Consider the following 26,648-nt stretch of genomic DNA (forward strand, 5'->3'; position numbering starts at 1 on the left):
TAGTCTGTAGCAAATAGCTGATCCTAGCTGCAGAGGAAAGTTGTGGAAGATACAGTTTTGTGTGATGTGAGTGAATCTACCATTGAGTATAACACTGATCATTGTTATTGTGTATGACTGAGAAATTAAAGGAAACATTGACCATGATCATAGAAACATAGAGTTTACTCTGTCAAATCTGGAAGTGCTGTTTCTTTTATCATATTTACATTTGTTTTCTCAAGCTGTACATGTGATTGGTGTAAATTCACTCCTGTATAGATATGGCCAGAGCTCGTAGCTGTAATAATTCGATGATTGGCCGTCCTCATTCAGTTGTCCCTCACCTATGAAGAAGTTTAGATGCCAAGACCACAAAAAATACTTACTCATAAAAGAAAAGGCTTCAATTTGCCAGAGAGCATGAAGATTGGACTCTGGAGCAATGGATGGAGGTCATGTGGTCTGATATTCCAAGACGATAATACCAGGATTCATTTGGCTCAAATTATAAAAGAGTGGTTCAGGGAGCAGGACACATCATTTTCACACATGGATTGGCCACCACAGACAATTTTAACAAATGTACAGTATTTCTTCAGATTTTTAATACAGTGTGTTTATTTCTTATAAAATTTTTACTACTAAAATTTAGGTTTACAAATTTTGGTCATAAGGTGGCAGTGTAGAGTAAAACATTGTTATTCCACAGACTGATCTGAATAATAACCAGCCCAGATTAACTTCAGATACTTCATGTATAACTCTGAATAAACTTTTCAACTAATCATTTTCCAGAAGACTTTGAACGACATAATGCTGGTACTGTACGTCAGATGGAGAGTCTCATTTAAAACACACAGTACCGTTGTGCAAAATCTATTCGTGACACATTTGAAAACCTCAATAAACTGTTGCATAAAACTGTGAATGTTGAAGTGTCTGAAACTGTCATCACTCAGAGTTAGAGTGACAGACATTGAAGCTGCACATCAAAAACAACAGTGGAGGAAAGTTAAAGGTGAGTTTTAAATAGGATTTGATGTTTCTCCATTTTCATCTGTACAAATAGTTTTGATTTAATTAGAATCTGTGAAATGTGTGAGAATAAATAAATGTTTTTGTTTCCTCATCGACTGACATCACTGAGCACGATGAGCCGCTCACAGAGCTACAGAGAAGGTAGGAGGAGAAATGAACATCTACTCAATGTGGATTTGACAAATGTGATGGTTTGAAGTCGTCTGCTGGTCTAAATGTTTCCATAAATACAATAAAGGTTTGATAAACACTTTAATTAGACTGTCTAACCCCCAGATACAGTGCTGTGTGTTTTAAATGAGACTTCTCCATCTGACGTACAGTACCAGCATCATGACGTTCAAAGTGATAAATAATTTATAGAAAAGAGTGGGAGCTCAGTTTATTCAGAGTTAAACATGAAGTATCTGAAGTATTTCTGGTCTGGTTATAATTCAGATCGACCTGTTTTACCATCGGTAACACGAAAAGTTTTAACTGCAGGAGAATAAACACAGAATAGAACTGTACACAGAATTATATAGAAAACACAACAACCTCTCCATGGATTCTTTGTGTCAGATAACTCTACACACTGTTGTTAATTTAAAAGTCCTGAAAACACAAGAGAAACATTAAATATGATTTCAGAATATGGCACATATATGTAGAAAAGGCGCCGTCTGGTGGACACAGTTCATCATTTAATTTATTAGTCTGAAGCACAGTCCAGTCCAGAGCTCGAGAGGAAAGTTGTAGAAGATGCAGTTTTGTGTGATGTGAGTGAATCTACCATTGAGTATAACACTGATCATTGATATTGTGTATGACTGAAGAATTAAAGTAAACATTGACAATGATAATAGAAACATAGAGTTTACTCTGTCAAATCTGGAAGTGCTGTTTCTTTTATCATATTTAAATTTTTTTTCTCAAGCTGTACATGTGATTGGTGTAAATTCATCCCTGTATAGACGTGGCCAGAGCTCGTAGCTGTAGTAATTCGGTGATTGGCCGTCCTTATTCAGTTGTCCCTCGCCTATGAAGAAGTTTAGATGCCAAGACCAAGAAAACTACTTTAATCATAAAAGAAGAGGGTTCAATTTGCCAGAGATCATAAAGATTGGACTCTGGAGCAATGGATGGAGGTCATGTGGTCTGAAGAGTCCAGATTTACCCTGTTACAGAATGATGGGAGTATCAGGGTAAGAAGAGAGGCAGGTAAAGTGCTGCACCCATCATGTCTCGTGTCTACTGTACAAGCCTGTGGGGGCAGTGCTATGATCTGGGGCTGCTGCAGTTGATCAGGTCGAGGTTCAGCAACGTTATGTGTCCAAAGAATCAGCTGACGACCTGAATAAACTGAATGACCAGGTTATTTTATCAGTTAATTTTTTTCTTGTCTGATGTCACAGGTATGTTTCAAGATGATAATGTCAGGATTCATCTGGATCAATTTATAAAAGAGTGGTTCAGGAAACAGGACACATCATTATCACACATGGATTGGCCACCACAAAAAAATTTACAATAAATGAATGTACAGTATATTTTCTATGTTTTTCTATACAGTGTGTTTATTCCCTATGTTTTCTAGACTTTTACACAGAACTCTATGTTAGCACTTAACTCAAATGACACTATGACTTATTCCTTACATCTCTAATGTTTTCTCCAGAAATGTCTGACATGTTACTCTTGAAATTTAGGTTTACAAATTTTGGTCATGAGGTGGCAGTGTAGAGTAAGACATTGTTATTCCAAAGATTAATATGAATTATAACCAGGCCAGAAATACTTCAGATACTTCATGTATAAGTCTGAATAAACTTTTCAACTAATTATTTTCCAGAATACTTTAAATAGCAGCTGGTTAGTGTAGTAGTAACATCACCACCTCCCATGTGTGAGACTGGGGTTAAAATCCCAGCTGTGTCCTACCTCCAGTAGGGTCCTTAAGCAAGAACCCCTCATGCTCACCCTGCCTACCCTTGTACCCTACTTGTAAGTGGCTTTGGATAAAAGTGTCTGCTAAATGACTAAAAAAAAGGTAAAAAAATGAATGACATAATGCTGGTACTGTACGTCAGATGGAGATCATGGCCTAAACTGAGAATTTCCTCAAGTCTCATTTAAAACACACAGTACTGTTGTAGAAAAACTATTCATGACACATTTCAAAACCTTCTAAAAAACTGTTGCACAGAATAAGACCTCACAATCAATAAAGATACCAACCAGATATGTTTTAAGTTTAAATAAAACTTTGAATTCAGTATTTTGTATTAATATCACATTTACTTCTTTATTCACACTCAGACAACTGTAGAGTCTGTTCTTACAGCCTAAGTTACCTTTATGATGTTTAATAAACCACGTTCAACCTTAAACTGTCTCATTTTTTCTGTTTTTGTAAATTTCTAACTTCAAGTTCACTGAAAAACATCTGGATACATCTGATCCTAAATAAAAACAGTCTGTGTGATTTGTTCGATATTGTGACAGTTAAAATAAGTTTGGACACAAAGATTTAAAAAATAAAACTAAACTTTAGAAAAAGAGACAAACATGAGAGAGGAGGTGGCAGCACGTCCACATCTGCTCTGTATTTAAATTTTATTGTTAAATATAAAACATTTGTGTTTCAAACTAAATAAAAAACATCAGCATCTGGTTTGTGACTGTTTTATCTAAATTAAAGTTGCAGTTAAAGAAGAATTCAAAGATCTGATCTCGGGGAAGTAGAGTCTCCTTATCTTTCTACAGTATCGCTGAGTCTGAGTTTTTTTGTGAAACCACTAAACTGTGAATGTTGAAGTGTCTGAAACTGTCGTTCACTCAGAGTTAGAGTGACAGACGTTGAAGCTGCACATCGAAAACAACAGTGGAGGAAAGTTAAAGGTGAGTTTTAAATAAGATTTGATGTTTCTCCATTTTCATCAGTACAAATAGTTTTGATTTTATTAGAATCTGTGAAATGTGTGAGAATAAATAAATGTTTTTGTTTCCTCATCGACTGACATCACTGAGCACGATGAGCCGCTCACAGAGCTACAGAGAAGGTAGGAGGAGAAATGAACATCCACTCAATGTGGATTTGACAAATGTGATGGTTTGAAGGCGTCTGCTGGTTTAAATGTTTCCATAAATACAATAAAGGTTTGATAAACACTTTAATTAGACTGTCTAACCCCCAGATACAGTACTGTGTGTTTTAAATCAGACTTTTCCATCTGACGTACAGAATCAGCATCATGTCGTTCAAAGTGATAAATAATTTATAGAAAAGAGTGGGAGCTCAGTTTATTCAGAGTTAAACATGAAGTATCTGTAGTATTTCTGGTCTGGTTATAATTCAGATCGACATGTTTTACCATCGATAACACGAAAAGTTTTAACTGCAGGAGATTAAACACAGGAAGGAGAGAAAGATGATAAACAACTGAATGAAGTGGTTTAAAGAAGGAAATGAACACGATGAAAATGTGTTTGTTGAGTTAATTAAATGAGATGAATCTGCGAAAAAACTGTCTGTGTTTAAAACATCTTAAAAACAAAAAGAAAAATAACTCATTACTGTCTAGTAAAAACATGTGCAGTGTGTTGTTTTAATTCATGGTTTGTGTTAATAACTATTTTTAAATCCAGTTTAATTCATTTATATTTTATTTGTATAGTTCCAAATCACAACAGACGTCATCTGAAGACTCTTTACAGTGTTTAAGGTTTAAGACCTTACTAAATAGAACTGTACACAGAATTATATAGAAAACACAACAACCTCTCCGTCTCCTCTAAATGTTCAACAGGTGAAGCTCCTGACAGAAGGTCAAAGGTCACAGCAGAGAGAGTGGCCCTGCTGGTTCTCAGTTCTCTGCTGGCAGCTGCTCTTATTGTTATTTACCGTCTCTGTGAGTTTCTACACTTTTATTCATGTTTTATCATCAAAACCTTCATCTAGTGGAGTTTATATTAAAAGTATCATCACTATGATTCATCTTTAACACAGACGTTTATCAGTGTTTATTATCAATAACTTTAATGACGTCTTTCTTTTTTAATCAGCTTTTGAATATTTCAACACCAAGAAAACTCTGAAGGATGAAAATGAAGCTCTGAGGAAAAATCTCTCAGGTTAAAAGTTTGAAACTGTCCAGAGGTTCAGTTTTTAAGTCTCACAGTCACCAGGTCACTTTAACATGAGACACATTTTTTATTGTAACCCTCTACAGTCATTTATTTTCCAACAATCTCTCTTTATTTTTTCTGATCAGCTCATTTGATTGAAGTGTTAAAGATTTTTGTCACATTTGTGTTTTTTTCAGTATCAATAACTTTAATGTCATTTCAGACAATCTCCAAACTCTGAAGGATGAAAATGAAGCTCTGAAGAAAAATCTCTCAGGTTTGAAACTGTCACAATAAAATCTTCTTTATTCTTTTTCTCTTTCATAAAAGACAAAGTGCAAGATAGTTTTGTTTTGGGATTTTATTGCTAGATTTAAGTGCAGAGAAGGTTGTGGAAGAGTTTTCAGCAAGTTTTTGAAAGTTGAGAGTCATGCAGCTCAGTGTGCAGAGGTGAGGAGGTCGTTTCACCATCGAGGAACCACAGAAATGAAGAGTTTAAACTGGGATCATTTGAGATAATGGGACCACAAGACTTTGTTCACTTGCAGAGCACAGTGAGGGTTGTAGACCAGGATGAGGGAGTTCAGGTAGGTCGGTGCTGTTGAGTTGACTTTGAACACGATGCAGCAGCTACAGGAAGTCAGAGATCTGAAGATTTTAGTTACTGTTCAGAAAATAAAATCAGACAAACTTAATGAATCCTCTTTTATTAACAGAGAAACTCTGTGAAACTAAACCAGTAACCACGGTTAGTAGTTATGGATTTTTGTTTTCACTTCTGTGTCCTCTGATGCTAAAAAGACAGTGATAGATGACAGATACAGTCAGTGATTTATTTATTTTGTACAAGCTGATTTACTACAGAGTGATAACTGAGAGCTGGGAGACTGGAGGTTTTATCTTGAACCAATAAAAGAGAAACTTCATTTTCTCTGTCTCAACTGCTCAGTTAAAACTAATAAAATTTAACTTCTTAACTGGAAATTTTCTGCTGTTTCCAAATTAAATAATCTTTTAGATAACTGTAATCTTTACTCTAATCTTCTTAAAGTTCACACATGTCCAAAGTGTGAAGAAGACTGGGAGCTACATGGAGAAAAGTGTTATTATTTCTCCACCAGGGATTCAACCTGGAACCAAAGCAGAGATGATTGTAGACATGGAGGAGGAGATCTGGTGAAGATAGACAGCAGAGAGGAGCAGGTAGAAAACACTGCAGCAGCTTCATGTTCTCACATCTGAACATTTTATCATCTCAGCACAGAAAAGTCTCACACAGTCAGTTTCATCAACTCTTCCTGTTCAGTCGTTCCTGGTGCGCAGACTGAGAGAAAAGATGAACGATGATTATGACAAGTTCTGGATCGGACTCACAGACTCACAGGAAGAAGACAAATGGTTGTGGGTGGACGACTCACCACTGAACACAAGGTTTGATTCTTGTGGAAAAATGTTTTGTCCAACATGAAGTCATCAATTTTACTGATGAAGTCTTTTCTGTTCAACATTTCTTAGTTTTTTGTTTTGGAACGACACCCAGCCGGACAACTGGCCAGGAATTAATGGAGAAAACCTCCCTGAAGGAGAGGACTGTGTGGTGATGGGAAAGAAATCAGGAGTTGATGACCTGAAGTGTTGGTTTGATATATCCTGCCAATGGTCGTATAAAAGTATTTGTGAGAAATCAGCTGAAACTGGACGAGTCACACGAGTCTGAAATCCAGTTCAACTTGAGTCAGAATGTGGAGCAAAGATACTGTTGGTAAAACTAAAAATATTAAAGGGCAAAAACTCCACAGACATGTTTTAATTCTCAGTTTTAAGTATGGCATGTTGGGAAAATTTAGGCTACTTCTTATTCTTTATTTTAAAATTACAAATAACATGGACACGATGAAGAGTCTGTTCTCAGTGTTTGTTACCTGGATGCTTCAAGTTTCCACAACACATTTCTGTTTTTTTTCATGAACCATAATTTGTTCTGAACAAGTGTCAAATATTTTACTTACGTCATTCTTCACATTAAAATAGGCGTCTCAAACTCAATTTCTCTGGGGGCCGCGGGAAGCAGAGTCGGGTTGAGGCTGGGCCGCGTCAGGTTTTCCACAAGAAAAGCTTTTTAAAAAAAATTATTATCTTCTCAAATCTATTTATTTTTATTTTTTAATATAAAATAACATGAAAAATAAATAAACACATTAAAAAGTAATAAGAAAATAAATCAGTAATAAATACACAAAATAATAATAATAATAATTAGATTTCTCTAGTCGGTGATTATATGTGGTTTCTTCAGTCTTCTATATCTGCTGTATACAGATTCAAATGTCTGTATTAACAGTTCTTTAACCTTTAACCTTCTTCTGAACATGAATTGAACATTGAAGAACATCAGCTCTTCTTCTCCCATAACTGAGCCACATTTGTCTTGAGGGAGGAAGCAGCTGAGACCCTCAGTGTGGTTTGAAGATGATCATCAGTAAGTCTTGACCTGTACTTGGACTTGTTGAAGTTCAGCTCAGGGAAGCTGGAGGTCAATTCTTTTAAAAACTGCAAATAGTGCGATGCAAATAAAAACAATGAGCCACAAATAGTGGTGCGACCCTAATTGGTCCGGGTTACCGGGGATTGTTATTGCCGATGGAAAGGGTGTCTCTATTAAAATAATTAAATAACAATAAAAACCTAATTTAACTTTAATATGTAATTTATTAATTGGGGGATTTTTGTCATTCAATAAATGACTGATGCTGAGAACAAACACTGAATTAACCCGTTTGTTATTGATTAATAAATGTGAGCCACAACAGCCTGGGTTTTCTTTATACTGGGTAATAAACTCTGTTTAAACTGTCTCATTTGTTGTTTTTATTATCAATTTACAACTTCAAGACGTTAAAAACTGAGTTTCTGATAAATGTTTGGATACCAATGATCCTTTATAAACACAATTGGTGTAGTTTATTAGATCTAACTTAACAACAAACAACACACAAAACTACAAACGGATATTTAAAAAAACAAACATCTAATAGATTTTACAAAAACAAGAAAACTAAATTCTACAAGGACACTTAGGAGCTTAATATAAATCAAACATTTCTCCAAAGTGGATAAAGTTCATTACTGAAAACGAAAATAATCATAAATGACCAGAAGGTGGCGTTTTTTAAATTTAAAATCAGATTTTGATAAGTAAAGTATTCTCTCCATCTTGATTCTGACAGAAGTTTCTTTTTCCACTGAAAACTATAAAGTCTAATAGACGGATGGTCACTTGGTGGTAAAATGACAGATGACTCTACACTGTTGTTAATTTAAAAATCCTGAAAACAGGAAAGAAACATTAAATATGAGTTCCAAGTATCACATATATGTAGAAAAAACAGGCGTCGTCTGGTGGACACAGTCCATCATTTAATTTGTTAGCTGTAGTCATTTGGTGATTCTGGTGCAATCTGATTTCATGATTCATACACATTCACTGTTCATGTACTGTTCTTTGGTTGTGTAAAGCTGCTTTGTGACAATGTCAATTGTAAAAAGCGCTCTACAAATAAAATTGAATTGAATTGATTGGCCATACTCATTCATTTGTCCCTCGCCTATGCAGCAGTCTAGATGCCAAGGCCACAGAAAACAGTTTTTCAGTGAGGCTATTCAGAAAAAAAGTCTTCAATTTGCTAAGTATTGGACTTTGGAGCAATGGATCGAGGTCATGTGGTCTGAAGCATCCAGATTTCCCCTGTTACAGAATGATGGGAGCATCAGGGTAAGATAAGAGGCAGGGGAAGTGATGCACCCATCATGACCAGTGTGTACAGTACAAGCCTGTGGGGGCAGTGCTATGATCTGGGGCTGCTGCAGTTGGTCAGGTCTAGGTTCAGCAACGTTATGTGTCCAAAGAATGAGGTCAGCTGACGACCTGAATATACTGAAGGACCAGATTATTACATCAGTGGATTTCTTCTTCTCTGATGACACAAGCATATTATAAGATGACAATACCAGGAATCATCGGGCTCAAATTGTAAAAGACTGGTTTCAGGAAGCAGGACACAGTTATTTCACACATGGATAGACCACAATAGAGTCCAGACCTTAATCCTATTGAGAATCATTAGGATGTGCTGGCGAAGACAGTGGTCCGACTCTCCCATCATCAAAACAAGATATTGGCAAAAAATGAATGCAGCTCTGGACGAAAATAAATGTTGTGACATTTCAGAATCTTATTGAAACGATGTCACGATGACTGTGTGTCTATTTTTGAATGCGCAGCATATAAAATTTCCTGTTGTTGATCCAAGACCTGAACTAATCAGATCTTAGATAAGATGAGAACCAGACATTTCCCATGATGTCCTGAGGTCTTACAGTCAACTGCAGCACGTGGCTCAATAATCTGAAGCCACATCGGTCTCGGATTGTTTGAAGTTAGTTTATATTTCATTTTAGTTAGTTTTGTATTAATATCACGTTTACTTCTTTATTCACACTCACACAACTGTAGAGTCTGTTCTTACAGCCTAAGTTACCTTTATGATGTTTAATAAACCACGTTCAACCTTAAACTGTTTCATTTGTTTTGTTGTAAATTTCTAACTTCAAGTTAAATAAATAAATAAAAACAGTCTGTGTGATTTGTTAGATGTTTTGACAGTTAAAATAAGTTTAAAAAATACAACTAAACTTGAGAAAAAGAGACAAACATGAGAGAGGAGGTGGCAGCACGTCCACGTCTGCTCTGTAATTAAATTTTATTGTTAAACATAAAACATTTGTGTTTTAAACTAAATACAAAACATCAGCATCTGGTGTGTGACCGTTTTATCTAAATTAAAGTTGCAGTTAAAGAAGAATTCAAATATAAAAAGTCTTATTTTGGGGAAGTAGAGTCTCCTTATCTTTCTACAGTATCGCTGAGTCTGAGTTTTTTTGTTAAACCACTAAACTGTGAATGTTGAAGTGTCTGAAACTGTCGTTCACTCAGAGTTAGAGTGACAGACGTTGAAGCTGCACATCGAAAACAACAGTGGAGGAAAGTTAAAGGTGAGTTTTAAATAGGATTTGATGTTTCTCCATTTTCATCAGTACAAATAGTTTTGATTTTATTAGAATCTGTGAAATGTGTGAGAATAAATAAATGTTTTTGTTTCCTCATCGACTGACATCACTGAGCACGATGAGCCGCTCACAGAGCTACAGAGAAGGTAGGAGGAGAAATGAACATCCACTCAATGTGGATTTGACAAATGTGATGGTTTGAAGACGTCTGCTGGACTAAATGTTTCAATAAATACAATAAAGGTTTGATAAACACTTTAATTAGACTGTCTAACCCCCAGATACAGTACTGTGTGTTTTAAATCAGATTTCTCCATCTGACGTACAGAACCAGCATCATGTCGTTCAAAGTGATAAATAATTTATAGAAAAGAGTGGGAGCTCAGTTTATTCAGAGTTAAACATGAAGTATCTGAAGTATTTCTGGTCTGGTTATAATTCAGATCGACCTGTTTTACCATCGATAACACGAAAAGTTTTAACTGCAGGAGATTAAACACAGGAAGGAGAGAAAGATGATAAACAACTGAATGAAGTGGTTTAAAGAAGGAAATGAACAAGATGAAAATGTGACAAATCTGCAAAAAGACTTTCTGTGTTTGAAACATATTAAAGACAATAAGTAAACTATCTCATTACTGTCTAGTAAAAACATGCACAGTGTCTTGTTTTAATTCATGGTTTGAGGTAATAACTATTTTTAAATCCAGTTTAATTCAATTATATTTTATTTATATAGTGACAAAATACAACAGACGTCATCTCAAGAATCTTTACAGTGTTCAAGGTTTAAGACCTTACTAAATAGAACTGTACACAGAATTATATAGAAAACTCAACAACCTCTCCGTCTCCTCTAAATGTTCAACAGGTGAAGCTCCTGACAGAAGGTCAAAGGTCACAGCAGAGAGAGTGGCCCTGCTGGTTCTCAGTGCTCTGCTGGCAGCTGCTCTTATTGTTATTTACCATCTCTGTGAGTTTCTACACTTTTATTCATGTTTTATCATCAAAACCTTCATCTAGTGGAGTTTATATTAAAAGTATCATCACTATGATTCATCTTTAACACAGAGGTTTATCAGTGTTTATTATAAATAACTTTAATGACGTCTTTCTTTTTTAATCAGCTTTTGAATATTTCAACACCAAGAAAACTCTGAAGGATGAAAATGAAGCTCTGAGGAAAAATCTCACAGGTTAAAAGTTTGAAACTGTCCAGAGGTTCAGTTTTTAAGTCTCACAGTCACCAGGTCACTTTAACATGAGACACATTTTTTATTGTAACCCTCTACAGTCATTTATTTTCCAACAATCTCTCTTTATTTTTTCTGATCAGCTCATTTGATTGAAGTGTTAAAGATTATTGTCACATTTGTGTTTTTTTCAGTATCAATAACTTTAATGTCGTTTCAGACAATCTCCAAATTCTGAAGGATGAAAATGAAGCTCTGAAGAAAAATCTCTCAGGTTTGAAACTGTCACAATAAAATCTTCTTTATTCTTTTTCTCTTTCATAAAAGACAAAGTGTAAGATTTTTTTGTTTTGGCATTTTATTGCTAGATTTAAGTGCAGAGAAGGTTGTGGAAGAGTTTTCATCAAGTATTTGAAAGTTGAGAGTCATGCAGCTCAGTGTGCATAGGTGAGGAGGTCGTTTCACCATCGAGGAACCACAGAAATGAAGAGTTGAAACTGGGATCATTTGAGATAATGGGACCACAAGACTTTGTTCACTTGCAGAGCACAGTGAGGGTTCTAGACCAGGATGAGGGAGTTCAGGTAGGACGGTGCTGTTGAGTTGACTTTGAACACGATGCAGCAGCTACAGGAAGTCAGAGATCTGAAGATTTTAGTTACTGTTCAGAAAATAAAATCAGATAAACTTAATGAATCCTCTTTTATTAACAGAGAAACTCTGTGAAACTAAACCAGTAACCACGGTTAGTAGTTATGGATTTTTGTTTTCACTTCTGTGTCCTCTGATGCTAAAAAGACAGTGATAGATGACAGATACAGTCAGTGATTTATTTATTTTGTACAAGCTGATTTACTACAGAGTGATAACTGAGAGCTGGGAGACTGGAGGTTTTATCTTGAATCAATAAAAGAGAAACTTCATTTTCTCTGTATCAACTGCTCAGTTAAAACTAATAAACTTTAACTTCTTAACTGGAAATTTTCTGCTGTTTCCAAATTAAATATTCTTTTGGATAACTGTAATCTTTACTCTAATCTTCTTAAAGGTGACACATGTCCAAAGTGTGAAGAAGGCTGGGAGCTACATGGAGGAAAGTGTTATTATTTCTCCACCAGGGATTCATCCTGGTACCAGAGCAGAGATGATTGTAGACGTGGAGGAGGAGATCTGGTGAAGATAGACAGCAGAGAGGAGCAGGTAGAAAACACTGCAGCAGCTTCATGTTCTCACATCTGAACATTTTATCATCTCAGCACAGAAAAGTCTCACACAGTCAATTTCATCAACTCTTCATCAAGTCATCAATTTTACTGATGAAGTCTTTTCTGTTCAACATTTCTTAGTTTTTTGTTTTGGAACGACACCGAGCCGAGCAACGGGCAAGGAAGTAATGTTGAAGTCCGTGAAGGAGAGGACTGTGTGGTTATGGGAAGGAAATCAGGAGCTGATGACCTGAAGTGTTGGTTTGATGTATCCTGCAAAATACCTTACAAAAGTATTTGTGAGAAATCAGCTGAAACTAGACGAGTCTGAAATCCAGTTCAACTTGAGTCAGAATGTGAAGCAAAGATACTGTTGGTAAAACTGATGGAAAATAGAATAAGAGCTCAGAATCAATAAAGATACCAACCAGATATGTTTTAAGTTTAAATAAAACTTTGAATTCAATGTTTTGTATTAATATCACGTTTACTTCTTTATTCACACTCACACAACTGTAGAGTCTGTTCTTACAGCCTAAGTTACCTTTATGATGTTTAATAAACCACGTTCAACCTTAAACTGTCTCATTTGTTCTGTTGTTGTAAATTTCTAACTTCAAGTTAAATAAATAAATAAAAACAGTCTGTGTAATTTGTTCAATATTGTGACAGTTAAAATAAGTTTCGACCAAAAGATTTAAAAAATAAAACTAAACTTTAGAAAAAAGACAAACATGAGAAAGGAGGTGGCAGCACGTCCACATCTGCCCTGTATTGAAATTTCATTGGTAAATATAAAACATTTGTGTTTCAAACTAAATAAAAAGCATCAGCATCTGGTTTGTGACTGTTTTATCTAAATTAAAGTTGCAGTTAAAGAAGAATTCAAATATAAAAAGTCTTATTTTGGGGAAGTAGAGTCTCCTTATCTTTCTACAGTATCGCTGAGTCTGAGTTTTTTTGTGAAACCACTAAACTGTGAATGTTGAAGAGATGGGGAAGAAAGGAGGAGCTGTTGACCTCAAGTGTTGGTTTGATAGATCCTGTAAAGATCCTCAGAAATGTATTTGTGAGAAATCAGCTGAAACTGGACGAGTCACACGAGTCTGAAATCCAGTTCAACTTGAGTCAGAATGTGGAGCAAAGATACTGTTGGTAAAACTGAAAATATTAAAGGGCAAAAACTCCACAGACATGTTTTAATTCTCAGTTTTAAGTATGGCATGTTGGGAAAATTTAGGCTACTTCTTATTCTTTATTTTAAAATTACAAATAACATGGACACGATGAAGAGTCTGTTCTCAGTGTTTGTTACCTGGATGCTTCAAGTTTCCACAACACATTTCTGTTTTTTTTAATGAACCATAATTTGTTCTAAACTAGTGTCAAATATTTTACTTACGTCATTTTTCACATTAAAATTATTAAATAACAATAAAAAACGAATTTAACTTTAAAATGTAATTTATTAATTGAGGAATTTTTGTCATGTAACAAATGACTGATGCTGAGAACAAACACTGAATTAACCAGTTTGTAATTGATTAATAAATGTGAGCTACAACAGCCTGGTTTTTCTTTATATTGGGTAATAAATTCTGTTTAAACTGTCTCATTTGTTGTTTTCTCAATTTACAACTTCAAGACATTAAAAACTGAGTTTCTGAAACATGTTTGGATACCAATGATCCTTAATAAACACAACTGGTGTAGTTTATTAGATCTAACTTAACTACTTCAATTATCATGTTGTTAAAATAAATGTTCTATATAACAACACTTAAATACAGTAAATGAATAGACTGTGATGCAGGATGTGAAAAGTTTCCATGGATTTTTTTCCTGCTGTAGAAACAAACAACACACAAAACTACAAATAGATATTAAAAAAAACAAGAAAACTAAATTCTACAAGGACACTTAGGAACTTAATATATTTCAAACATTTATCCAAAGTGTATAAAATTCATAACTGAAAGAGTCAAAACAATTATAAATGACCAGAAGGTGACGTTTTTTATACTTAAAATCTGATTTTAACAACTAGAGTCTTCTCTAAATCTTGATTCTGACAGAAGTTTCTTTTTCCACTGAAAACTATAAAGTCTAAGAGACTGATGGTCACTTGGTGGTAAAATGACAGATGACTCTACAATGTTGTTATTTTAAAAGTCCTGAAAACAGGAAAGAAACATTAAATATGAGTTCCAAATATCACACATATGTCATGATTTCGGCCTGGCATCAGGCCAAGCTGAGGATTTCCCTCACTGCTCCACTTCACTCTCCCTCTGGACTCCGCCCACCAGCCAGTTCTCTCCCTCTGCTCTTGCCAATCAGCGGCATATTGGACTCACCTGTGTTCCCCTCACTCTACATAAGCTCTCCTCAGACTTTCCTCCCCTGTCAGATCGTCGTCATTCCCCCCTCTTGGTTCCAGCGTCGTTTTCCCCAACCTGTCTCCAGCCTGTGTTCCTGCCTGTTGCTTTCCCTGACTGTTGCCCAACCTTGCTCCTGCTCACTCCTCCTCAGCCCTGTCTTGCTTCCCCCCCCCTGGACTCTGGATTTTGTGCTTTCCCCCCTGGATTCCCTGGACTTTGTTCCCCCTCTGAACTCTGGACTGTGTTACCTGTTTTTTCCCCGTGAGTGTTTTCCTGCCCTTGTGCAGTGGTTTTTGTTTCATCCTTTGCTCCCTAAGTTGTTACTTTGTTCTCGTGTTTCTGCATGTTTTTGTAGTGTCGGTGACACCCGCCTTAGTTTCCCTGGTTTTTGTAGTGTTGTTTAATAAATCCTGTTTAAGTTCATTCCTGCCTCGTCCCAGCCCTTTATAACCGTGACAGAACGATCTGACCAGACTGCGGCCATGGATCCTTATGATCCTTTTTACGGCCACTCAAACCTCCCTCCCCGTCTTGATCATTACGGGCTTTTCCCTGAAGCACTGCAGGAGAACTATGCACACCCAGAGGATTATCGGGACTCACCTTTCTGGGGTACACGTCTGGTTATGGCCCCCAAACCAATCAGTTACCTGCAATCCAGATACCTGCGGCGGTTCCGCCAGAGGCGTCGGAATGCCACGGCCGCTCCAGTCAGCACGGCCTCAGTTCCTGCTCCAGTCTCAGTCACGGCCCCAGTTCCTGCTCCAGTCTCAGTCACGGCCCCAGTTCCTGCTCCAGTCTCAGTCACGGCCCCAGTTCCTGCTCCAGTCTCAGTCACGGCCCCAGTTCCTGCTCCAGTCTCAGTCACGGCCCCAGTTCCTGCTCCAGTCTCAGTCACGGCCCCAGTTCCTGCTCCAGTCTCAGTCACGGCCCCAGTTCCTGCTCCAGTCTCAGTCACGGCCCCAGTTCCTGCTCCAGTCTCAGTCACGGCCCCAGTTCCTGCTCCAGTCTCAGTCACGGCCCCAGTTCCTGCTCCAGTCTCAGTCACGGCCCCAGTTCCTGCTCCAGCTTCAGTTCCAGCCGCCGCAGCTGCTCCAGCTTCAGTTCCAGCCGCCGCAGCTGCTCCAGCTTCAGTTCCAGCCGCCGCAGCTGCTCCAGCTTCAGTTCCAGCCGCCGCAGCTGCTCCAGCTTCAGTTCCAGCCGCCGCAGCTGCTCCAGCTTCAGTTCCAGCCGCCGCAGCTGCTCCAGCTTCAGTTCCAGCCGCCGCAGCTGCTCCAGCTTCAGTTCCAGTCGTCACAGCTGCTCCAGTCACAGTTCCAGTCGTCACAGTTCCTGCCATCGCAACTGCCTCAGCTTCGGCTCCTGCTACAGCCCCTGTCCTCGCTCCTGTCCTCGCTCCTGTCCTCGCTCCTGTCCTCGCTCCTGTCCTCGCTCCTGTCCTCGCTCCTGTCCTCGCTCCTGTCCTCGCTCCTGTTCTTGATCCTGTTGCTGTCACCGCGGTCGCCGCTACCCTGGTTGCTGCAATCACCGCTGCTCTGGTCACCACAACAACTCCTGCCCTGTCTCCAGGCGGGTCGACGCAGAGGTCGTCGTCGCCGTCTCTCCTGTCTCCAGGCGGGTCGACGCGGAGGTCGTCGTCGCCGTCTCTCCTGTCTGTTTTGTCTCCCCAGCCTCTCCTGTCTCCAGGCGGGTCGACCCAGAAGCCGTTGTCGCCGTCTCTCCTGTCTCTGAGCGGGTCGACGCTGAGGTCGCTGTCATCGCCGCCTCTCCAGCCTGTCCCGTTCCTGCCGCCGGAGCATCCGCCCGGCGCTCCACAGCCGGCACTCCAGACGCCGGAGCATCCGCCCGGCGCTCCACAGCCGGCACTCCAGACGCCGGAGCATCCGCCCGGCGCTCCACAGCCGGCACTCCAGACGCCGGAGCATCCGCCCGGCGCTCCTCAGCCGGCACTCCAGACGCCGCCACCGGAGCATCAGCCCGGCGCTCCTCAGCCGGCACTCCGGGTCTCAGCTCCGCAGCCGGCCCTCCGGGTCTCAGCTCCGCAGCCGGCCCTCCGGGTCTCAGCTCCGCAGCCGGCCCTCCGGGTCTCAGCTCCGCAGCCGGCCCTCCGGGTCTCAGCTCCGCAGCCGGCCCTCCGGGTCTCAGCTCCGCAGCCGGCCCTCCGGGTCTCAGCTCCGCAGCCGGCACTCCGGGTCTCAGCTCCGCAGCCGGCACTCCGGGTCTCAGCTCCGCAGCCGGCACTCCGGGTCTCAGCTCCAGGCAGCCGGCTTCCGCTTCGCAGTCCGGAGGCACTCCTGGTCTGCTGGCCGCCTCCGGCACTCCGGGTCTCAGCTCCAGGCAGCCGGCTTCCGCTTCGCAGTCCGGAGGCACTCCTGGTCTGCTGGCCGGCTCTCCTGCCGCCTCCCGGCCGTCCGCCCGAGGCGCTCCGGGTCTGTTCGCCGGCTCTCCTGCCGCCTCCCGGCCGCCCGCCCGAGGCGCTCCGGGTCTGATGGCCGGCTCTCCTGCCGCCTCCCGGTCGTCCGCCCGAGGCGCTCTGGTCCTGTTCGCCGCCTTTCCTGCCGCCTCCCGGCCGTCCGCCCGAGGCTGTGCCTTCTGGTTCGTCATCTCTCTGGTCTTGGTTGCCGTTTCCTGGGCGTCCGCCTGAGTCTCTCCTGGTCTGCTGCGCCCGGTCCCTCCTCCTGGCCTCCCTCCGCCCGCCCGGTCTGGTGTTTGCGGGCCCTCCTCCTGGCCTCCCTCCGCCCGCCCGGTCTGGTGTTTGCGGGCCCTCCTCCGGGCCCCCTCCTCCCGCCCGTCTTGGTCTGCTCGTCCTTCCTGGTTTCTCGTTGGGCCGTCTGGGATCCGGCCCTTGCCGGGGGGGTTCTGTCATGATTTCGGCCTGGCATCAGGCCAAGCTGAGGATTTCCCTCACTGCTCCACTTCACTCTCCCTCTGGACTCCGCCCACCAGCCAGTTCTCTCCCTCTGCTCTTGCCAATCAGCGGCATATTGGACTCACCTGTGTTCCCCTCACTCTACATAAGCTCTCCTCAGACTTTCCTCCCCTGTCAGATCGTCGTCATTCCCCCCTCTTGGTTCCAGCGTCGTTTTCCCCAACCTGTCTCCAGCCTGTGTTCCTGCCTGTTGCTTTCCCTGACTGTTGCCCAACCTTGCTCCTGCTCACTCCTCCTCAGCCCTGTCTTGCTTCCCCCCCCCTGGACTCTGGATTTTGTGCTTTCCCCCCTGGATTCCCTGGACTTTGTTCCCCCTCTGAACTCTGGACTGTGTTACCTGTTTTTTCCCCGTGAGTGTTTTCCTGCCCTTGTGCAGTGGTTTTTGTTTCATCCTTTGCTCCCTAAGTTGTTACTTTGTTCTCGTGTTTCTGCATGTTTTTGTAGTGTCGGTGACACCCGCCTTAGTTTCCCTGGTTTTTGTAGTGTTGTTTAATAAATCCTGTTTAAGTTCATTCCTGCCTCGTCCCAGCCCTTTAAGACTGTGACAACATAAGTAGAAAAGGCGCCGTCTGGTGAACACAGTTCATCATTTAATTTGTTAGCCGTAGTCATTTGGTGATTGGCCTTCCTCATTCATTTGTCCCTCGACTATGCAGCAGTTTAGATGCCAAGGCCACAAAAAACAGTTTTTCAGTGAGGCTATTTAGAAAAAAAAGTCTTCAATTTGCTAAGTATTGGACTCTGGATTAATGGATGGAGGTCATGTGGTCTGACGCATCCAGATTTACCCTGTTACAGAATGATGGGAGCATCAGGGTAAGATAAGAGGCAGGGGAAGTGATGCACCCATCATGACCAGTGTGTACAGTACAAGCCTGTGGCGGCAGTGCTATGATCTGGGGCTGCTGCAGTTGATCAGGTCTAGGTTCACCAACGTTATGTGTCCAAAGAATGAGGTCAGCTGACGACCTGAATATACTGAAGGACCAGATTATTACATCAGTGGATTTCTTCTTCTCTGATGACACAAGCATATTCTAAGATGACAATACCAGGAATCATCGGGCTCAAATTATAAAAGACTGGTTTCAGGAAGCAGGACACAGTTTTTTCACACATGGATACACCACAATAGAGTCCAGACCTTAATCCTATTGAGAATCATTAGGATGTGCTGGCGAAGACAGTGGTCTGACTCTCCCATCATCAAAACAAGATATTGGCGAAAAATGAATGCATCTCTGGACGAAAATAAATGTTGTGACATTTCAGAATCTTATTGAAACGATGCCACGATGACTGAATGATGTAATCAAAACGAAAGATTATGCAATGAAATACTAGAGTGTGTGGCTCTATTTTTGAACAGGCAGTGTATTAAACTTCCTGTTGTTGATCCAACACCTGAACTAATCAGATCTTAGATAAGATGAGAACCAGACATTTCCCATGATGCCCTGAGGTCTTACAGTCAACTGCAGCACGTGGCTCCATAATCTGAAGCCACATCGGTCTCGGATTGTTTGAAGTTAGCTTATATTTCATTTTAGTTTATATAAGAAAAAGTGAACCCAGTTTGTTCTGTAAAAACGACACTTCAGTAAAGAAGTTAAAGAACCACCACTTTTAGTAAATGACTTCCAGTTTTTCTGCAAGCAAAGCAAACAACACACAGAACTGCAAATAAAGAAAGAAATAAACACCTAACAGAACAAGAAAACAGAATTTTGGAGGAAACTTGGGAACTACTCAAATATAGTTTAATATAATTCAAACCTTTATCCAAAGGGAATAAACTCCATTGCTGTAAGAGTCAAAACTATCATTAAAGGAAACTAAGGGGGCATTTTCTAAACTTAAAATCTGAATTTAAATAAAACTTTGAATTTAATGTTTTTTATTAATATCACGTTTACTTCTTTATTCACACTCACACAACTGTAGAGTCTGTTCTTACAGCCTAAGTTACCTTTATGATGTTTAATAAACCACGTTCAACCTTAAACTGTCTCATTTGTTCTGTTTCTGTAAATTTCTAACTTCAAGTTAAATAAATAAATAAAAACTGTCTGTGTGATTTGTTCGATATTGTGACAGTTAAAATAAGTTTGGACCCAAAGATTTAAAAAATAAAAGTAAACTTTAAAATAAGAGACAAACATGAGAAAGGAGGTGGCAGCACGTCCACATCTGCTCTGTATTTGAATTTTATTGTTAAATATGAAACATTTGTGTTTCAAACTAAATAAAAAACATCAGCATCTGGTTTGTGACCGTATAATCTAAATTAAAGTTGCAGTTAAAGAAGAATTCAAATATCTGATCTCGGGGAAGTAGAGTCTCCTTATCTTTCTACAGTATCGCTGAGTCTGAGTTTTTTTGTTAAACCACTAAACTGTGAATGTTGAAGTGTCTGAAACTGTCGTTCACTCAGAGTTAGAGTGACAGACGTTGAAGCTGCACATCGAAAACAACAGTGGAGGAAAGTTAAAGGTGAGTTTTAAATAGGATTTGATGTTTCTCCATTTTCATCTGTACAAATAGTTTTGATTTTATTAGAATCTGTGAAATGTGTGAGAATAAATAAATGTTTTTGTTTCCTCATCGACTGACATCACTGAGCACGATGAGCCGCTCACAGAGCTACAGAGAAGGTAGGAGGAGGAGTGAACATCCACTCAATGTGGATTTGACAAATGTGATGGTTTGAAGTCGTCTGCTGGTCTAAATGTTTCCATAAATACAATAAAGGTTTGATAAACACTTTAATTAGACTGTCTAACCCCCAGATACAGTACTGTGTGTTTTAAATCAGACTTCTCCATCTGACGTACAGAACCAGCATCATGTCGTTCAAAGTGATAAATAATTTATAGAAAAGAGTGGGAGCTCAGTTTATTAAGAGATAAACATGAAGTATCTGAAGTATTTCTGGTCTGGTTATAATTCAGATCGACCTGTTTTAACATCGATAACACGAAAGATTTTAACTGTGTGAGATTAATCACAGGAAGGAAAGAAAGATGATAAACAACTGAATGAAGTGGTTTAAAGGAGGAAATGAACACGATGAAAACATGTTTGTTGAGTTAATGAAATGAGATGAATTTTTAAATCCAGTTTAATTCAATTATCTTTTATTTGTATTGTTGACAAATCACAACAGACGTCATCTCAAGACTCTTTACAGTGTTTAAGGTTTAAGACCTTACTAAATAGAACTGTACACAGAATTATATAGAAAACTCAACAACCTCTCCGTCTCCTCTAAATGTTCAACAGGTGAAGCTCCTGACAGAAGGTCAAAGGTCACAGCAGAGAGCGTGGCCCTGCTGGTTCTCAGTGCTCTGCTGGCAGCTGCTCTTATTGTTATTTACCGTCTCTGTGAGTTTCTACACTTTTATTCATGTTTTATCATCAAAACCTTCATCTAGTGGAGTTTATATTAAAAGTATCATCACTATGATTCATCCTTAACACAGACGTTTATCAGTGTTTATTATAAATAACTTTAATGCCGTCTTTCTTTTTTAATCAGCTTTTGAAAATTTCAACACCAAGATAACTCTGAAGGATGAAAATGAAGCTCTGAAGAAAAATCTCCAAACTCTGAAGGATGAAAATGAAGCTCTGAAGAAAAATCTCACAGGTTAAAAGTTTGAAACTGTCACAACAAAATCACAATAAAAGAGAAAGTTAAAGATAGTTTTGTTTGTTATTTTATTGCTAGATTTAAGTGCAGAGAAGGTTGTGGAAGAGTTTTCAGCAAGTTTTTGAAAGTTGAGAGTGATGAAGCTCAGTGTGCAGAGGTGAGGAGGTCGTTTCACCATCGAGGAACCACAGAAATGAAGAGTTTAAACTGGGATCATTTGAGACAATGGGACCACAAGACTTTGTTCACTTGCAGAGCACAGTGAGGGTTCTAGACCAGGATGAGGGAGTTCAGGTAGGTCGGTGCTGTTGAGTTGACTTTGAACACGATGCAGCAGCTACAGGAAGTCAGAGATCTGAAGATTTTAGTTACTGTTCAGAAAATAAAATCAGACAAACTTAATGAATCCTCTTTTATTAATAGAGAAACTCTGTGAAACTAAACCAGTAACCACGGTTAGTAGTTATGGATTTTTGTTTTCACTTCTGTGTCCTCTGATGCTAAAAAGACAGTGATAGATGACAGATACAGTCAGTGATTTATTTATTTTGTACAAGCTGATTTACTACAAAGTGATAACTGAGAGCTGTGAGACTGGAGGTTTTATCTTGAATCAATAAAAGAGAAACTTCATTTTCTCTGTATCAACTGCTCAGTTAAAACTAATAAACTTTAACTTCTTAACTGTAAATTTTCTGCTGTTTCCAAATTAAATAATCTTTTAAATAACTGTAATCTTTACTCTAATCTTCTTAAAGGTGACACATGTCCAAAGTGTGAAGAAGGCTGGGAGCTACATGGAGGAAAGTGTTATTATTTCTCCACCAGGGATTCATCCTGGTACCAGAGCAGAGATGATTGTAGACGTGGAGGAGGAGATCTGGTGAAGATAGACAGCAGAGAGGAGCAGGTAGAAAACACTGCAGCAGCTTCATGTTCTCACATCTGAACATTTTATCATCTCAGCACAGAAAAGTCTCACACAGTCAGTTTCATCAACTCTTCCTGTTCAGTCGTTCCTGGAGCTCAGACTGAGACAAAAGATGAATTTTGTTGACGACCATTTCTGGATCGGACTCACAGACTCAAAGGAAGAAGGCAAATGGTTGTGGGTGGACGACTCACCACTGAACACAAGGTTTGATTGTTGTGGAAAAATGTTTTGTCCAACATGAAGTCATGAATTTTACTGATGAAGTTTTTTCTGTTCAACATTTCTCAGTTTGGCTTTTTGGAGCGGCACCCAGCCGGATAACCATCCATATGTCCCTGAAGGAGAGGACTGTGTGATGATGGGAATGAAAAGAGGAGCTGATGACCTGAAGTGTTGGGTTGATGTATTCTGCAAAATATCTTTAAAAAGTATTTGTGAGAAATCAGCTGAAACTGGACGAGTCTGAAATCCAGTTCAACTTGAGTCAGAATGTGGAGCAAAGATACTGTTGGTAAAACTGATGGAAAATAGAATAAGAGCTCACAATCGATAAAGATACCAACCAGATATGTTTTAAGTTTAAAATAAACTTTGAATTCAATGTTTTGTATTAATATCACGTTTACTTCTTTATTCACACTCACACAACTGTAGAGTCTGTTCTTACAGCCTAAGTTACCTTTATGATGTTTAATACACCACGTTCAACCTTAAACTGTCTCATTTGTTCTGTTGTTGTAAATTTCTAACTTCAAGTTAAATAAATAAATAAAAACAGTCTGTGTGATTTGTTCGATATTGTGAAAGTTAAAATAAGTTTGGAACCAAAGATTTAAAAAATAAAACTAAACTTTAGAAAAAGAGACAAACATGAGAGAGGAGGTGGCAGCACGTCCACATCTGCTCTGTATTTAAATTTTATTGTCAAATATGAAACATTTGTGTTTTAAACTAAATGAAAAGCATCAGCATCTGGTTTGTGACTGTTTTATCTAAATTAAAGTTACAGTTAAAGAAGAATTCAAATATAAAAAGTCTTATTTTGGGAAAGTCGAGTCTCCTTATCTTTCTACAGTATCGCTGAGTCTGAGTTTTTTTGTTAAACCACTAAACTGTGAATGTTGAAGAGATGGGGAAGAAAGGAGGAGCTGTTGACCTCAAGTGTTGGTTTGATAGATTCTGTAAAGATCCTCAGAAAAGTATTTGTGAGAAATCAGCTGAAACTGGACGAGTCACACGAGTCTGAAATCCAGTTCAACTTGAGTCAGAATGTGGAGCAAAGATACTGTTGGTAAAACTGAAAATATTAAAGGGCAAAAACTCCACAGACATGTTTTAATTCTCAGTTTTAAGTATGGCATGTTGGCAAAATTTAGGCTACTTCTTATTCTTTATTTTAAAATTACAAATAACATGGACACGATGAAGAGTCTGTTCTCAGTGTTTGTTACCTGGATGCTTTAAGTTTCCACAACACATTTCTGTTTTTCTTAATGAACCATAATTTGTTCTAAACTAGTGTCAAATATTTTACTTACGTCATTTTTCACATTAAAATTATTAAATAACAATAAAAAACGAATTTAACTTTAAAATGTAATTTATTCATTGAGGAATTTTTGTCATGTAACAAATGACTGATGCTGAGAACAAACACTGAATTAACCAGTTTGTAATTGATTAATAAATGTGAGCTATTACAGCCTGGGTTTTCTTTATATTGGGTAATAAACTCTGTTTAAACTGTCTCATTTGTTGTTTTCTCAATTTACAACTTCAAGACATTAAAAACTGAGTTTCTGAAACATGTTGGATACCAATGATCCTTTATAAACACAACTGGTGTAGTTTATTAGATCTAACTTAACTACTTCAATTATCATGTTGTTAAAATAAATTTTCTATATAACAACACTTAAATACAGTAAATGAATAGACTGTGATGCAGGATGTGAAAAGTTTCCATGGATTTTTTCCTGCTGTAGAAACAAACAACACACAAAACTACAAATAGATATTTTAAAAAAACAAGAAAACTAAATTCTACAAGGACACTTAGGAACTTAATATATTTCAAACATTTATCCAAAGTGTATAAAATTCATAACTGAAAGAGTCAAAACAATTATAAATGACCAGAAGGTGACGTTTTTTATACTTAAAATCTGATTTTAACAACTAGAGTCTTCTCTAAATCTTGATTCTGACAGAAGTTTCTTTTTCCACTGAAAACTATAAAGTCTAAGAGACTGATGGTCACTTGGTGGTAAAATGACAGATGACTCTACAATGTTGTTATTTTAAAAGTCCTGAAAACAGGAAAGAAACATTAAATATGAGTTCCAAATATCACACATAAGTAGAAAAGGCGCCGTCTGGTGAACACAGTTCATCATTTAATTTGTTAGCCGTAGTCATTTGGTGATTGGCCTTCCTCATTCATTTGTCCCTCGACTATGCAGCAGTTTAGATGCCAAGGCCACAAAAAACAGTTTTTCAGTGAGGCTATTTAGAAAAAAAAGTCTTCAATTTGCTAAGTATTGGACTCTGGAGCAATGGATGGAGGTCATGTGGTCTGACGCATCCAGATTTACCCTGTTACAGAATGATGGGAGTATCAGGGTAAGAAGAGAGCCAGAGGAAGTGATGCACCATCATGACCAGTGTGTACAGTACAAGCCTGTGGGGGCAGTGCTATGATCTGGGGCTGCTGCAGTTGATCAGGTCTAGGTTCACCAACGTTATGTGTCCAAAGAATGAGGTCAGCTGACGACCTGAATATACTGAATGACCAGGTTATTACATCAGTGGATTTCTTCTTCTCTGATGACACAAGCATATTCTAAGATGACAATACCAGGAATCATCGGGCTCAAATTATAAAAGAATGGTTTCAGGAAGCAGGACACAGTTTTTTCACACATGGATAGACCACAATAGAGTCCAGACCTTAATCCTATTGAGAATCATTAGGATGTGCTGGCGAAGACAGTGGTCCGACTCTCCCATCATCAAAACAAGATATTGGCGAAAAATGAATGCATCTCTGGACGAAAATAAATGTTGTGACATTTCAGAATCTTATTGAAACGATGCCACGATGACTGTGTGCTGTAATCAAAACTAAAGATTATGCAATGAAATACTAGAGTGTGTGGCTCTATTTTTGAACAGGCAGTGTATTAAACTTCCTGTTGTTGATCCAACACCTGAACTAATCAGATCTTAGATAAGATGAGAACCAGACATTTCCCATGATGCCCTGAGGTCTTACAGTCAACTGCAGCACGTGGCTCCATAATCTGCAGCCACATCGGTCTCGGATTGTTTGAAGTTAGTTTATATTTCATTTTAGTTTATATAAGAAAAAGTGAACCCAGTTTGTTCTGTAAAAACGACACTTCAGGAAAGAAGTTAAAGAACCACCACTTTTAGTAAATTACTTCCAGTTTTCCCACAAGCAAAGCAAACAAGACACAGAACTGCAAATAAATAAAGAAATAAACACCTAACAGAACAAGAAAACTGAATTTTGGAGGAAACTTGGGAACTTCTCAAATATAGTTTAATATAATTCAAACCTTTATCCAAAGGGAATAAACTCCATTGCTGTAAGAGTCAAAACTATCATTAAAGGAAACTAAGAGGGCATTTTCTAAACTTAAAATCTGAATTTAAATAAAACTTTGAATTCAATGTTTTGTATTAATATCACGTTTACTTCTTTATTCACACTCACACAACTGTAGAGTCTGTTCTTACAGCCTAAGTTACCTTTATGATGTTTAATAAATCACGTTCAACCTTAAACTGTCTCATTTGTTCTGTTTTTGTAAATTTCTAACTTCAAGTTCCCTAAAAAACCTCTGGATACATCTGATTCTAAATAAAAACAGTCTCTGTGATTTGTTCAATATTGTGACAGTTAAAATAAGTTTGGACCCAAAGATTTAAAAAATAAAATTAATTTTTAGAAAAACATGAGAAAGGAGGTGGCAGCACGTCCACATCTGCTCTGTATTGAAATTTCATTGTTAAATATGAAACATTTGTGTTTAAAGCTAAATAAAAAACATCAGCATCTGGTTTGTGACCGTTTTATCTAAATTAAAGTTGCAGTTAAAGAAGAATTCAAATATCTGATCTCGGGGATATAGAGT

At 38.8% G+C, this 26,648-nt stretch overlaps 2 protein-coding genes across 2 annotated transcripts; both read left to right on the top strand.

Moving 5' to 3' along the window:
• Window positions 1-263: 263 nt before the first annotated feature.
• LOC113153630 (C-type lectin domain family 4 member E-like) lies at window positions 264-6,820 on the top strand (the record flags this gene model as incomplete). The annotated part of the gene is made up of 4 exons (XM_026347315.1): window positions 264-282; window positions 6,179-6,330; window positions 6,434-6,558; window positions 6,643-6,820. Coding segments are annotated over exons 1-4 (474 nt in total), but the record flags the coding sequence as incomplete, so codon positions are not given.
• An 8,635-nt stretch (window positions 6,821-15,455) lies between these two features.
• Window positions 15,456-23,045, top strand: LOC113153631 (hepatic lectin-like). Its single transcript, XM_026347316.1, has 6 exons — window positions 15,456-15,683; window positions 21,256-21,286; window positions 21,441-21,551; window positions 22,313-22,464; window positions 22,568-22,692; window positions 22,777-23,045. The coding sequence occupies exons 1-6, from the start codon at window positions 15,456-15,458 to the stop codon at window positions 22,952-22,954; spliced, it is 825 nt and encodes a 274-aa protein (XP_026203101.1). The 3' UTR covers window positions 22,955-23,045.
• The last annotated feature ends 3,603 nt before the right edge of the window (window positions 23,046-26,648 follow it).

Source organism: Anabas testudineus, chromosome 11 (assembly GCF_900324465.2).
Source record: "Anabas testudineus chromosome 11, fAnaTes1.2, whole genome shotgun sequence".
NCBI classification, from domain to species: domain Eukaryota; kingdom Metazoa; phylum Chordata; class Actinopteri; order Anabantiformes; family Anabantidae; genus Anabas; species Anabas testudineus.

What these genes read in the sequence shown, in the direction of transcription:
- LOC113153631 (XM_026347316.1), top strand. Translation starts at nt 15,456, where the DNA reads ATGGATCCTTATGATCCTTTTTACGGCCACTCAAACCTCCCTCCCCGT. An exon ending in TCTGAAGAAAAATCTCACAG is followed by an intron (nt 21,552 to 22,312) that starts GTTAAAAGTTTG and finishes ATCTTCTTAAAG; the next exon opens with GTGACACATGTCCAAAGTGT. An exon ending in GACTCACCACTGAACACAAG is followed by an intron (nt 22,693 to 22,776) that starts GTTTGATTGTTG and finishes AACATTTCTCAG; the next exon opens with TTTGGCTTTTTGGAGCGGCA.